The 15,713-nt window shown below is 40.5% G+C and overlaps 1 protein-coding gene across 3 annotated transcripts; it reads left to right on the forward strand.

Moving 5' to 3' along the window:
* Positions 1–926: 926 nt before the first annotated feature.
* On the forward strand, positions 927–7,621 carry LOC122398238 (synaptic vesicle glycoprotein 2A-like). Of its 3 annotated transcripts, none has more exons than XM_043397940.1 (13): positions 927–1,085; positions 1,839–1,926; positions 2,422–2,484; positions 3,058–3,219; positions 3,555–3,717; positions 3,782–3,903; positions 3,970–4,208; positions 4,703–4,872; positions 4,962–5,136; positions 5,251–5,368; positions 6,550–6,709; positions 6,895–7,022; positions 7,360–7,621. In XM_043397940.1, exons 2-13 carry the CDS (start codon positions 1,884–1,886, stop codon positions 7,434–7,436), a joined length of 1,620 nt encoding a protein of 539 aa, XP_043253875.1. In that variant the 5' UTR covers positions 927–1,085; positions 1,839–1,883; the 3' UTR covers positions 7,437–7,621. The 3 variants fall into 3 exon arrangements, with proteins under 3 accessions (XP_043253875.1, XP_043253876.1, XP_043253877.1); XM_043397941.1 differs by lacking the exon at positions 927–1,085 and adding an exon at positions 1,196–1,354; XM_043397942.1 differs by lacking the exons at positions 927–1,085; positions 1,839–1,926; positions 2,422–2,484 and having other exon boundaries at positions 3,060–3,215.
* The last annotated feature ends 8,092 nt before the right edge of the window (positions 7,622–15,713 follow it).

Genomic DNA, 15,713 nt, shown 5'->3' on the forward strand with positions numbered 1-15,713 from the left:
AATATTTTCACCGAGTCGAGTAAAACGAACTCAAGAATTCGAGGTACGGAAAGTTCGAAAGGGCGAACAGAAGCTTTTGAACCGAGCTACCGCAACGAACGATGAAAAAATTCGTTTAGGAACCGATGTGTGGGTAAATGTTGATAACATTGTACGTTACGTTTAATGGAATAGATCGAATTTCGGGACAGACCGAGACCTCGTCAATTAGTAATGGAACTCGCTCGAGCCGACGAATCGAGGAAAGATGCAATTCCGCGGTCGACGTAAACTAACCCTACCGTTCAGATTCGCCATGGCAACGAACAGACGAGGATCAAGGGAGCAACGCAAAGGGATTATCTTTGTGCCATTAGCTTTTGACGCGACACCGGAACCTCGTGGCTTGCATATTTGCATAGATCGGCAAAGTTGTCCCGAATAGCTCGTTCGGGCGTACAAACGCGTCTTAAACCGTCCTCTCGTCTCCGCGATGTAGCATCCGATCGATCCCTGTTTCCGTTTAACGCCAAATCGGTCGGATTTCATCGGATAATTAACCGACATGTGTCGCGAACATCCCGAATGGAAACGATCCGAGTCCTTTCGACGCTGGAAATCGAGAAATCGTACCTTTCGAAAAACTAATAAAGGAAAGGTGCTCGATCGTTTCGCGAGACACCGAGAAATGGAATTTTGAAAAGTATTCCGCGGCGCAGGAGAGCGAGTCGCGCTGCGCTTATCATCGGCTCATGGTCACGATCGTTTTCCCGCCAAGCCGTTCCTAGGATAACCGGTCTTTTGTGGCGAGTACTCGTTAACGAGCGACGGAACAAGGTGCGGCGCAAACAGTCTCGTGAAAATTATAAACGAACGCGTGCGTTTTTCCCGCGTTGCGCTCGTCACGCGGTCGAAAACTTGGATCAGAGACTCGCGAGACGCAGCTGCGCAAACATCGCGGAAAGATCTCTGGCGGTTCCCCGGGAGGTTCGGTATATTGCCGTCGCGATAGATCGAATCAGTTCGCGAGCACCGCGCACGCGTTTTTCATTTGTAATGATAATCGCGATAAAAAATTCCAGCGATCGGACTAGTTTTCGAACAAGGTAAGAACGAACTTCTCCTTCTCTTCCGATGGTCGAACGATCGATCGGCGATAGTCGATCAAAGATATCGAACGCGATCGCGGTTTCAGTTCTGCTCCCGCGGCTCTTCGCGGAGGACCACGCGTCGATTAGTAAATCATTAGTTTCGCCGGTGGTAGCCAAAAATCTCGATTTCTCGTGCTGATATCGATGAAAAATAGTTGCAACAATGATAACAGGGAGCGTTAGACGCGCGTTCGGTTATCTTATCGCGAGAAAATAAAATATTGGTAAGAACGTTGGCCGGGCTGCTCGAGTTTGCACCGGAATTAGCCTTGTTGCGACGGTTTTCCCAGATTTCGAAATTTTCAAGGAAGGTCGATGTTTCGATCCACCGATCCGACCATTCGTTTCAGCGCTTTCGAGCCCCGCGCCCTGACCAAACGCATCACGAGACCATCCGTCGACGATATCGGGTAATCGTTGAGCGCGACTTCTCATTGAACCTGCTGACCGAAACAGCGCACCGCAACAATTGAATCGTTTGACCCGTTTTTATTGGCAAGTCACACCAGTCGCGAATGGGAAGCTAGCCAGTGCACGAGCCACTTGCTCGTTCGCAGTAGCACTCGCGGATCGAATCGGTGAATTTCTCGCTACGTTCCTCTTTACCGATTATTCGCGTCGACGTTACTGTTCGAGGAAAGTTTCATTCGTGACTCCGAATAAATCGAAAAATAATACCACGATCCGATCGGAAACAACTCGTTTCAGCGTTGGAAGAGGAAGACAACGATCGACCGATTCCCTGCTGGAGCGATGACGGACGGAAGAGGCAACGGCAAAATCCCGACGATAAGTGGTGAGTCTTTCGAAACTATTTGTGTGATTATATTCTCTATTTGTATACAAGACGATACGCGGTTGCGTAGCGTGCTCGGAAATTTTCAAACGATTTAAGGTACTTACACCCGATAAGAATCGCGCTTTACGTAGAACATATAAATAAGTGTTTATCTATAACTGCATCGTGACTTGTACGGCGAATTTAATTCCACTAATCGTACGAACGTGTTTACCGATTGTATCAACGACACTATTTATATTTCCAACGCCTCGACGCACGAATTCGAACCATCGTTTTTTTTCTACTCTTATATTCCGAATCGTTTTACTTTTTCCCCCCACACTTTGTATTTTTGTTTTATATTTGGTGGTTCGCGCTATACATATCTGGTCGAAGGTTTCTTCTGTCAATAATAATAATAATAGCGGTAAACGTTGCGCAACCCTGCATTTGATCGCGCAATGCGCTCGTTTGCATGTGATTTCGCTCAAGTCTGACGTAATTTTTTAGCTAGATGCGACAATGTCAACGTCGACGGAGCTGAGGATCTCAAGAAGGCGATATCGGCGACAGGTCAGCCATAAGTTCGCGTACCGTCGGTGGAAGAGACGACACGAACTGCGCTTGTCGCAAGTACAAAGCAGATTTTATGGACCGCGAGCACAGACTGCGATCAAAATTAAAACCAGCCAGAAAAACAACGATCGCTTGTTCGCGCCGGGACGGGAATAGATCGAAGGAAACGTACACGCAGCGCGAACGAAGCGCCGAGCCGTCGGGGAAGTTCTATAATTCAAAATTTTCGCGCCAAACGTACAACGCGGACCAAGAAGATAAAAACACACAAAATTGAATTGTAAAGGTGTATCGTTTTCGAGTAGCCAGAGTAAACTATCGCGTTCGCGTTCGTCGAATCGCTTCCACCGACCACGCGTCTTCTTCGAGCGGAAGTTTTCGCAATACAGTACATACACACAATACAGTAATACACGGTTATCTTTCGTATGATTTGACGACGATCTAGAGGAATAATCAAATACACAAAATTTGATTTCCCGTGGTTTTCATGTTACTTGAAAGTTAATCGTGTAAATTTAAACGGAAGTGGACCGTGGATTACTGTATCCGCGTGTTCGTCGTTCGCAGGCTACGGAACTTTAAATGTGCTGCTGCTGGTGGCAGCTCTGCCAGCCGCTTGGGCCGGAATCTTCGACACAACCACGACTGCCTTCATTTTAGCCTCCGCCGAGTGCGATCTGCAACTCACGTTCTTCCGTAAAGGCGTTTTGTTGGCTATTCCATTTGTAGGTAGAGTATTCTTCGATATTTCCAATTGAAAATATTATACAAGGAAGGCCAACATTCCTTAATCCTTACAATAAATCGAAACCGATACTATAACTGGTTTTAATCAGTTAGAAGATTAATGGATATCGCTATCAATAAATACCACCTTAAGTAGAAATAACGAATTATGGGCCGACGCGTTAATCATATTCGATCGCATGTTCCACAACATTCAAACGCGATTTCTTCGAAAATCTCGGTGGAAAAATTCTACGCCACTCTGTCGATTTGTTTTTACGCGAATGTCGTTTCTCAGTTTATGCATTCTCGCGACTATTCGTTTGCAACGTGCGCAGGCATGACACTGACCAGCTTTTTATGGGACCACATAATACCGTACGTCGGAATAAGGAATCTTTTCGTCGTCGGGCTTCTGGCAGACACAGTTCTGAACGTGCTCAGTACCGTTGTCGACTCGTACTACGCGTTCCTGGCGATCAAACTCCTGTGCGGCGTTCTGTGAGTATCGCTGCTTGATTTCGCGACGCGTTCGAGTTACGGACACACGTGCACGAATTTTCAGCGTCGGCGGCCCGTTTTCGATGGTGATGACTTACTTGTCCGAATTTCATTCGGCACAGTACAAAGCGGGCTTCACCAGGTGGGCGGGACTCCTCGTGAACGTGGGCATCATAATTCCGGCGGGTAAGCCATCGACGATCCAGGTTTTCTCAAAGGTTCGCCTTCTAACGAATCCATGTTCCGTCGCAGTCGTAGCGTTTCTGGTCTTGCCTCTGCCTCTGACGGTCGAGATATTCGATCGACGATACAACAGCTGGCGAATCTACTTGCTGATCTGCACGACGGTGCCGTTGATCGGTCTCCTCACGGCCAGCACTTTGCCGCAAACTCCAAAGTACCTCGTGGAAATCGGCAGGCCCGACGAAGCGCTGAAGTTGTTGCGAACGATGTACTCTGTCAACAGGTGGGAGTCGGCCGATACCTTTCCGGTAAGTCGCGATTTACGGATCGATCGATCGATCCGAGCTAACCTTCCGGTCAGCCATCTCTTTCGAGTGAAAATTCCCGACGTGTTGGCTAAACGTTTCGGTAGAATCGCGACTCGTCGCAGCACTGCGTTAACCTTCGATAAATTAACGCGCGCGTACGTTTCCGATAGGTTTTCGAGTTGCGGAAATTCCCGCGGTTTCTCTTCGTTCCGCGTGATACGAACGAGCACGAGATACGCGTACCCGTCGCCTAAACGAACGACGCGTTTTATTTACGACGGTGGATCCAGCGAAAAAAGGTGGCTGGACGCGCAGAAACGAGACGGAACGGAACGAGGAACGAAGAGAAAATGCAACCGGCGCGGCGGTGCCGTGAATAGTATTTTTCGGGAAATAGAACGTTTCGAGATACCCGTCGGGCAGCGTCGAACGTATAATTCACTCGGGGATCCTGGGTAGCATCGCTCGCATTGTTCCCCGTGTTTTCGTTCCAGATAAAAACGCTCTTCGCGCGGCAGAATGTGCAGCTATCGCGGTGGTCCTTATTCAAGGAGAATTCCGAAAAACTACTGCACGCCTGCTACAACGCCAAACAGCTATTCTCCGGGCCGTATTTGCGCCCCGTTTCTCTCCTCAGTTTCCTCCAATTTGGTAGCATGCTGGCGTAAGTTACTCGTCGACGCGATGCGTTTCGCGCCGTGACCCACACGATGGACTTTTTACTCTTCGATCCATCCCTAAACGTTCGCATAGATTTAACACGATGAGACTATGGGTGCCGCACATGTTCATGATTCTGAGCAATTTCGACGTCGAGAGGTGGACCGAAGATCGGCCGCCAACCATGATCGAGATGCTGGACCCTCGAAAAACCGTGCCAGCCAGAGATTATTTGAGCTGTCCGGATTTCGATGATATTTGCATGACGGTGAGCATCTCGCGACAAATCGAGTATCGTGTCAGCTATCGCTGCTATTATTGTTCAAACCGTAATCTATCTATAATTAATTACGCCAATTATTCCTAGTCGTTTCGATTTCAGTGGAAAATCAACGGGGCGGTGTATCAAAAGTCTGCCATGATCGCGACGTCGGCGGTGGTCTCCGGGTTTCTCTCCGGATTGATAGCTACCACCAATTTTCGAAAAAAGATGTTATTACGTAAGAAATTTCGATCTCTCCGTCCGCGCCACCTCTGAAGCTTATCTAGAAACGGACCTCTAACGTTCGATGTTTTTATGACCAAAGTTCGATCGTGTTTTTATCGACGTTCATCGGCTCTTGCATCGCGAAAAATGTAATCCGATTATATTTGCCGCGATTGCTTTCAACAAAATAATTGCACTGCAATTAAATTGTAATTACACGATAATTATCGTGCATTCCTACGTAATCGTAATCGTGAATCATTAAACCGTATAAATACCACGTAAATTATCATGCAATTATTATTTAATTACACTAGAATCCCAATGCAACTATTTTGAAAAAATAATTGTGACAAATGTAAATTATGTTTTGCTTGACCATGCATGACGACGATAGTAAAACTTACAAGGGAAAAGTCAGTGGTATGAAACGCCGATTTAAATAAAGTAAACGGTAGGTTTATATCCGCGAAAATTCTAGGTACAAGATTAGTCGAATATACAGGGTGTTTTCAGGTAATTGAGGTGGACCACTCTGTATATAAAATCTGGGAAATTCTCTTGGTCGGTATGTATTAGTAATTGTACCGTTTTAACAAGACCAGTCGTGACGGAATTACAGAGTAAGCTGCGTGCTAACTTTTCGAGCTAAATTCAAATTCCGTCGAAACGTTTTTTACGCTTTATTAACTACAACGTATCATTTTTTTCATTACCGGCAAACATTTTACCGTTCAAAATCAGTATAAAAATATTCCATATAATTGGGTAAAATTTATTTTACCTAGAATGGAAGTATAAATTTTCACTAGACCATGAATATCCGAGAGAAGATGGTTTTTCGTATTCTCATTTACAGTTGCGTGTATGTGGAGGAAAGTTGATTCCATTAATGTCATAAAATATTTCTCTACCAGCACTCTACTTTGAAGCGAATCACGGGGATTTTATCATTTTCTCGTGCGCTTGTAATTAATGGTATATCAAAGGACGAATTTTTATCGCGTCCTTTCAAGATGCGACGATTTTAACTTTGCTGAATAATGTTGAGGTCTGTGGCCAACGTGTAAAATTTTTAACTCGATCACAAACATTTTTAATAGAGAAATCGACATCGATCGTCCTAAAGAGTCCGTTTCGTTTTTTTCACAACAAAAGCCCATCGAAGGGCCTAACACGAAATATTGTTTACAGTGGCTGGTTTCCTCGTAGCGATGGTAAGCAGTTTTGGAGCGAATTGGGCACAGGCTCCTCTCTACATGCTGCTACTGTGTATCGCCGTTATCGTCACGACGAGAGTAACGGGTAATATCGTCACCGCCATGAACACCGACGTAATTCCTACCCTGCTAAGGTAATTCCCCCCTCGCGATACGGACTTGCAGTCCCGTTGCTTTCTACCGTGTCGTTCTTCCGATTATGCCGCTGCACGCAAATGATCTAATCGCACGAAACACCTTCCTAATTCCTTTTCGCGATGCGTCGCGAGAACTACCCTTGTCGCTACTCGCGTTAACTTTCGCGCATCTTTCAACACAGATCCACCAATCTTAGCATCCTGACAGCCGTTGGGAACATAGGAGCTATTCTAGGGAATTTAATATTTTCCGCGCTATTGGGATTGGACAGCGTCGTTGCATTCCTGGGCCTGGGTTGCCTGTTGCTTGGTAAGTGAAACCAAAGTCTGACTCGAGATTCATACACGCGCCGTTGTTATTTTACACTCATTTTTATTTTATTTCAAGGGGAAATAGTCTCACGATATAATAGTTTCACAGTAGTTTGAGCAAAGAGTTTCGGAAGGTGTTTACAGAGTCAACGTAAAAGTCTATTACAGCATGCAAGTAGTTTCCTTTTTATTTTCTACGGGAATGCCATTCGCGAGGAACGAAAATATCGGTACGATATCGTGCCAAATTACGTTTCTTTCGAGCAATTTCTACGAGCCCACGATGCACTCGAAACCCAAATCCTACGTTTCACTTTCGCGTATCGTCTGTTTAGCCTGCTTTTGCCTGTCCTTCTTGCAACCGGGACCCGTGAAGCCGTCGCCGAAAACTATCGATCAGCCTAGTGTGTGATATGCCAACGAACAAGACGAGAATAACTACATGGCCGAAGCCTACGAGCTGCGCGAACAAACTCGCAGTCTTCCATTCACCGTATCCTAGAACCTGTCGCGAGTCGGAGTACAACAACCTGCTTGCGAGTTCCAGATACGTTACTCGCCTCGCGCTACTACAGCCATTGTAATTCATTTTTATGTAATTTACTTAGAAATATATTTTTTTAACTTAAAAGCTACACGTGTTTTGACTTTTCCACTTCCCAAAGACGATACAAATCGTTCACCCATCCTCCAAACTTACCGATTTTATAAGATTCGTGTAACAAATAGATCGTAAGTATATGGAAAAAAGCGCCAATGAAAATCTAATTAACGCGGTACATCGGTTTGCGGAACGTTAATAATGCGGTTACAGCGATAAGCAAACCGCGGCTATTCGCTGCGGAGCTCATTGCGCAAGGCGAATCGTTGTACCGGAATCGAAGGTTACGTTCAACGACGCTCTATTAATTTTGCGCCAACGCGAAAAGATAATCCATCGTATCGTAATGTTAATTGCTCGGCGCTCGAAACGTAGGAGATATTTTTAACAACCCCTACGCTGGTCGACGATGGGCCACGGTAGCGGAAGGTTTAGCCGGTCTATTAATAATTTAATACCTTCGATATGCATTACCCAACGATTAAATTAATGCAAACGCGATAGTTTCTCTTATTGCCCTCCATTTGCGAGGAGATTTATGTTCGCTCAAAATCTCGTTTTACCATTTTAATTCACCGAATTAATGCTGCCCAGCTTTATAACATTGCAATTATGATGGTGACATTAAGACAAATATATTGGCGTTTTTTCCAGATTGGGATGACGAGAGAATTCTAACTCTAAAAAGTTTCAGGTTGCGAAATTCACGAAGAATATACATAGAAACAGGATACGGTATCAGAAGCTATCTCCGTTTATCTCATTTTGTTCCTTCTAACAATTTATAATGAAATTGCGCAATCAAATTTTTTTTATGTATTGCGGATACATCGGGAACCTGTTCATCGACTGAGAATTGCTATAGCCATCTGTTGACGTCGCTTATAAATCAAAATGATGAGACAAACCAAATGCAACCCGTTAAACATACTTGTCGAACGTATTTTTTAACACAGACGAGGGATACGCGTAGATCTTTCACCCAATGTATTTTTCCGGCCCGTTTCTCTGGGATTTCGAGACCCTATTACCATTTCCGTGTCACTCGCAACGTTACCAACAGATTTAGAAATGAACACAAGAGGAAGTGAGAGAGAAAATGAAATTACAGAAATTTTACTATTTTTTAACGGAATGAAAGCTGTACGGTCCAGAATTGAGCATCAATCGATTAATTTAAGATTATTATTTGCGACTCGAAATCGATGTTATCAGACCACACACCGGGACGAAGAAGCTACGTGAGACTACATATAAGAAGAACGCAGCCATTAGCCCATATTATTTGCTATGTAATTAATAATTCTATTAATTACATAGTAAATAATATGACCCGGGTCTCACCGCGAGGAGGTTGCTGCGTATGGAGACCCACCCTAGCCTCGCCCCAACCACCCTTCCTTTGGCGAGGAATTCGAATATCTATCTAAGAGAGAAGCTATCGAAAAGTTAGACATGAGCTAGAAAGGAACAAGTTCTTAAAAGAACTGTCCAATCAAGAGATGAAAGACCTAACAAAACGTCAATACATGTGAGATGATACACATGTTTTCTAGAAACGAAATTGAAATGTGCCTAACAAAATGTTGATACATGTGAGATAAACCAGCACATGTTTTCGAGAAACGAAATTGGAATGTGCAACTGCACGTACGAACTCTGACCGATGAAGAGATCAAAAACCTAACAAAATGATACATGTGAGGTAAACCAGCACATGTTTTCTAGAAACGAAATTGGAATGTGCAACTGCACGTATGAATCCTGATTACTAAAGTATCAATGTGTACTTTATTATAAAGAATCCTGAAGGTCCAACCAGAAATGTGCAACTGCATCTTAATATTAATATCTTAATATTAATCATTCACACTTAAATTTACGCACACGTTTTGGTAATCCTTAATAAACGGCAGGAGAATGCTTTTTTATCTTATAATCTATATACATTTGTACTTATATTCTAACGCAATCTGTAGAAGCATGAAGAAATATCAGGAAACATTTTCTTCTTGGTGTCTTCATCAATCCCACGATGTTTTTCTAAAACATACACTCATATACAATAAAATATATCTCATAAAACAAAGAAATATGAAAAAATATTTCTTCTTGGCGTCTTGATTAATCCCACGATGTTTCCCTGAAACATAAATCAGACAATAAATAAAATTGTATGAAATATTTTTCTACGAACGATCAAGATGGAATCCGTGTACCATTTTCAATTTCATTCTTCGATGATTTTATATCCTGTAACAAGAACTTGTTCAAAGGATTAATAGCTGAAATGAAAGTGTATTAATGGACACAGAAAAAAATAATTATATACCGTCAAGATAGACTGAAGTTTCCACGAGCAAAAATTAATATTGAAAAGTTTAAAAACATAAATATTACGTAAAATTGAATGAAAAGATAAATTCGTCTCAGTGTTAAGATAAATACGAAATATCCATTTATCGAATAAAAAATTTTTCAAGACGTATACATTGCAATAACTATACATATTTTGCTGTATTCAAAACTAAATTAGGTTCATATAGAAAAACCAATAGCGAACGAAAATGTCGATTCTACGCGGAAATTAACTCTCAATATGAAATATCGAATTGCAATTTGCATACCCTTTTGATACAAGCATTCTATATTCCATCAATTAAAACAATGATCGCAAGCAAACTTTGATTTATGCAAAGAATACAAAATATTTATAAAAAAATCCACTATTTATAAATAACAATTAGGTCGAAAAGGTGATTATATCCCGTAAAAATGATCAACTCTAATAATGAATAATTGGTGATATATATATGAATCATGAATTTAATCTATGACACAATTAATTACAATACAGCATTTTTAAATGCATCACAAATCTGTGATCAAAATATATTCATAAAAATTACAGGTTTTAACGCGTTCTGAAGAAGGAAATAATTGGTCTATTCACAACAGTACTTTCAAGCAGTGTTTTCATTGGCAAACATATAAAGAAAAGGATATATTTTCCACTCATAAATTCAAAAAACAACCCGTGAGTGGATTTCTTTCGCAACGCTAATTTATAAAATAAAAAACTATACGCGAATGGTGCTTGTTATTCGGAAAACGAACCACACAGGATTCCTTTATTAATTAAATCGCGTGCACCCATATTCAATCATGCGCAACACTAATTTTAATAATGACGTTGAGCCATTCGAGGCTTTGCAGAATCTCTTCTTGCTTCTTGATGATCCTGGTGCAATGGCCAGCGTTTTGGGCATTGGATCGCAACTCTAATTGATAAAAAACGCGACAAGTCAAGATCGCAACGCTAATTTATAATATAAAAATTCCAAACGCGATTTCTAACAATAAAAGCAACCGCGAATGGTGATTATTCGCAACGCTACCCTGAAAAGTAAACGCGAAAAATAGTAATTCGCAACGCTAAGAACAAACCGATCGGTACGTTCGCAACGCTATTCTTAAATAACGATAAAAGTAATCGCGTATGGAATTCGCAACGCTAACCTGAAAAGGAAACGCGAAAAATAGGAATTCGCAACTCTACGAGCAAACACGATTATTGTATATTCGCGACTCTATCTTTAATGGAAATATATTTGTTTCGCAACGCTAATGCAAATCGCGTTGCCCAAAAACGCTGGATCAGGTGCTGGCGTCTTCGGTTGTAGCTAGAAACATACATGCACACAATAAACTAACTACATCAAGCTACTTCAAACTACAATAGAGTGGCACATATGGGGATGAAGTTAGACGTTTTAAATATCGCAACACTACGGGCAACAACGCGATAAATCAACAATCGCAACGCTAATTTATAATAGAAAAATTCCAAACGCGACTTGTAACAATAAAAGCAATCGCGAACGGTAATTATTCGCAACGCTACCCTGAAAAGCAAACGCGAAAAATAGTAATTCGCTACTCTAACAGCAATCGCGTTTACTGATAATTCGAAACGCTATTTTTAAAGCAAACACCCGATTCCTAGGTTTGCATAAAGCCAATCGCGAATCGTATTTATTCGCAACACTGATATATCAACGCAATAAATATTTGTTCGCAACTCTACGAGCAAACGCGAACATTGTATATTATTCGCAACTCTAACTTTAATCAGGGGCTATTGGTACATGTACATAGACATGTACTGGCCACAAAATAAACTAACTACTGCTAGTACTACAATTGGGGTAGAATTTGGGCATTGAAAATATCGCAACTCTAAAGAAAAAATCGCACGATTGATCAAGATCGCAACGCTAATTTATAGTATGAAAATTGCAAACGCGGTTGATGTCCATTATATGTATAAAAGAGTAAAAAAGCAACGCGAATCGTGATTATTCGCAACACTACCCTGAAAAGGAAACGCGAAAAATGGTAATTCGCAACTCTACGAGCAATCGCGTTAATCAATAATTCGCAACGCTACTTTTAAAGCAAACTCCCGGTACCTAAGTTTGCACGAAAACAATCGCGAATGATAATTATTCGCAACACTACCCTGAAAAGGAAACGCGATAAATAACAATTCGCAACTCTAAAAGCAAACGCGATTATTGGATATTCGCAACTCTATGTATATCATAACCGCGAGTTATGGGGAGGGATGGGCTGTCATGTATGGTGCAATCATGTACCATCAGGTACATGCATACGTGTGCCAGCCAGAAAAATAAACTAACTACAACTACAGACGAGTTAAGTGACAAAATAGTAAGAGGAATGACTTTCCATTCTCATCCGAGGATGAAGATGAAAAGCCATTTGTTGCAGCCCACTCTTGAGACAGTTTGTCAGGGCCTCTTCAGCTCATTTAGAGCCTTTTCTTTCTTCGGCGGTCCTGCCGATGCCTGGAACTTACTTAAGACCGGGCTCGAGATTTCGTGCAATACGTAGTCTTCCAACAATGTACGAATTGTTGAAAGAGCATACGTGGTCATCTCGAGCGGGACGAACGTTTCGAAAGGGACCTGATCACGACCGCGAGCGCGAGAGAGCGACTTTAAGAGTCGCGCGATTCGAGGAGTCGAAAATAAAGCCGAAACAAACAGCACAAGTACACCGTTTGAATCAGCAAAATTTCTACTCTCGAAATCGTAACTACAGGAACAGAACTGCCACGCGAAAACGCGCCTACCCGAATTACTAATGTGGACAGTTCTGCCCTGACCCTACCTACTTAGATTAAGCACACACACACCAGAAAGTTACCTACCTACCTAACCCTATATTTAAAAAATTGCAAAACTCAGTCTCTCAAACAAACACTCCACGGTTCTCATTCACAATGTCCGGGCGCGACCTAAACTAGAGAGGATTCCCCGGGGTTCCTCCGACACCCGGACACAATCTCATTCATACTCTAATTGTGTACGTACCAGTTTTTGCCGTGGACTGACAAAGCTAGTGCCTATTGCGTACTTTTATTATTTATGTAAAACATTTTGATATATCTAATATAGTCTTTATTAAAATATACTCTATATAAGATTGAAAAGCTAATTCATTATGCATTTTGCAATATTATTGACTAATATGCAATACGAACAATTGCCAAGTAAATAATAACTATGAGTTTAATATTATTATTGTGACTGGTATGAATCTAATGTCAAAAAATTCTGTATCTGAATTGTAATAAACTTTTGCAACGATGCACTTCCACATCCTAACCACAAACACACATATGTGGACAGTACATCGTGCACGATACACTAGCATTGTCAGTCGCACGGATGAATTATTATTATAAATGTTACAAACTAAGTCATCGTGCCCCGTTGCCTTCGCTCGTGCAAATAACACTTGGGCATGTGCATGAACTTAGGCAACGAACACGGAAAAGTATCCTGAAAATCCTGACTAGAAAGACTGGTTATTAATAATTAACTAAACGGTATCTATTCTCAATTAAAATGACTCGACTTGTTATATGTAATATATCAATAATAAAATACGATAATATTGAAAAATACTACTATTCGATAAAACTATTATAATTGAAATTGAATTATTTAAAATGAAAGACTCTACTTGAGATTTCATGATAAAAGAATTTACTTTAAAAATTGAAATGAATTCATTAAATTGTCAATCAAAATATTCAATTATCCTTGATCGATTTTGTCGTCAAAGTAAACTTTTTAAAAGACGAAACTAGTATAAAATGCATGTTACTTTGACTCAAAAATCGACCTGTCGCGAAATGCCTTCTTGCACGTTAAATCGCATGATAAATATAATGTTTTCACATTATATTAATTCATTTTCTATTCGATCATACAACTCGTATAAAGTTAAGAAAAATATTTCATATATTCTATAAAGATTGTATATTTGTAAAAATTTTATAATAATCATAATGTGTACTATTCATTTGTAACATTAAGAAACGCGAGTGCAAGAAGACCCTAAAACCTGCTCTAGAAAATATAACAGTGGATGTTACTATTCACTTAACTCGTCAAAAATAGCAAGTATACAACTGGTCACCCGTGTTGATTCGTATCTTTCATCCTACAACATGGTTGGGGACCAGAGGAAACAAAATAGCATGCGACTCACCAGTGATGACTTGAAGTCCCCGAAATCATCCATCAGTCATCCATCAGTCAGCATGGTCCTGCTGGTAAGATTCAGGTCCAGAGACTGTAACAAAAATGCAAGAAAACAATTAGAATCTATTGTTAAAATTATAGAGATTTTTAATTAACAAATTTCAAAGTATAAATTTATACTTACGTTGTTCGCTCGTGGTCCACCGCCCGATACCCCCCGGGTACTGCTGCTGGTTCCCAGGATCATGCTCAGAAACTGTAAGAAAACTGTAAGAAAACAATTAGAATCTATTGTTAAAACTGTAGAGATTTTTAATTAAAAATTTATAAGTATAAATTTATACTTACATTGTTTGCTCGTGGAGCATCGCCAAATAATCCTCTTCAGTGATGCACTGACTCTACTTCCGATAACGAGGAGTTTAAATTTCAAATTGAAAAAATAATTAATTTAATTAGAAAGTAATAAATTAGATTACCGCGACCGAAGATTCATATCGGCGAACAAATGATTCTACTATCGCGATTCAGAAAACTAGAAGAGCCACGATGCTCTGTAAATAATTTAATACCGCGTAAGAAACACTGCTTCTATTCTCGCGTTTGTCTAACATCGCGAACGATAACGTGCTTGGGGTCACTTTGCCCCGAAAAACAAACTTGTTGCTACGCACAATCACCGAGTCTACCGGCCGCATTGCGCTCGGCCAACAAATTTCCTGGAAAGAAAAGGGACAGGAGAGAAGAAATACAACAAGCACATCTGTGCTTTGCCTATCGATTTTTGTTTTTCTTCTTACTAGAGTTCGACAACGAAAACACTGCTTAACTTAGTACTGATGTATACATAGTTTGTCCCGTACAAAATCAATGCCACGAAGGCGAAATATTCTCAATCACAGAATTTCAACGACAAAATATTATCTACAGAAATAATTATCCAATTTATAAATATATATCACCAAATTTCATAATTAGAGTTGTAAGCATGATTATGTTTACTTTATCGCATGTTAGAATATCCCGTAAATTTTATAAATATTCCGAAATTTGCAAGAATTAAAGTTCGCTAGTTATTTATGCTTGAATAGCATATTTCAACTTCGCAGTTACTACGTTTCCTGAAACTTGTATCGAAATATGTATGCAAATTGCAATTACAACAATTCATAAAGAGATATAAACGATCAATTGAATAAATAATAGTCGGAAATATTTAATCGCGATCAGAATACAGTATAATATAAACTATTTCAATGTATCGTTAATATCTACCGACGCCATTTCTGTATACTTCGATATGTATCGAAGTAGATAAAAAGTTTGTTAATGATTTTAATGTTTTATCTTAACAATGACCGATTATAAAATTAAAATCATGCTTGCAACGAACGTAATAAAGCTATAATAAGAATGTATAAATATTAATATGAATGTTAATTTTTGTTACAATTGTTTCAATGTTACCAATCTTCCCTCCACAATTTGTCGACTCGTCTGCCATCTGTTA

Source organism: Colletes gigas, unplaced genomic scaffold (assembly GCF_013123115.1).
Source record: "Colletes gigas isolate AHSC1104 unplaced genomic scaffold, ASM1312311v1 Colletes_gigas_Sc00011, whole genome shotgun sequence".
Classification (NCBI taxonomy): domain Eukaryota; kingdom Metazoa; phylum Arthropoda; class Insecta; order Hymenoptera; family Colletidae; genus Colletes; species Colletes gigas.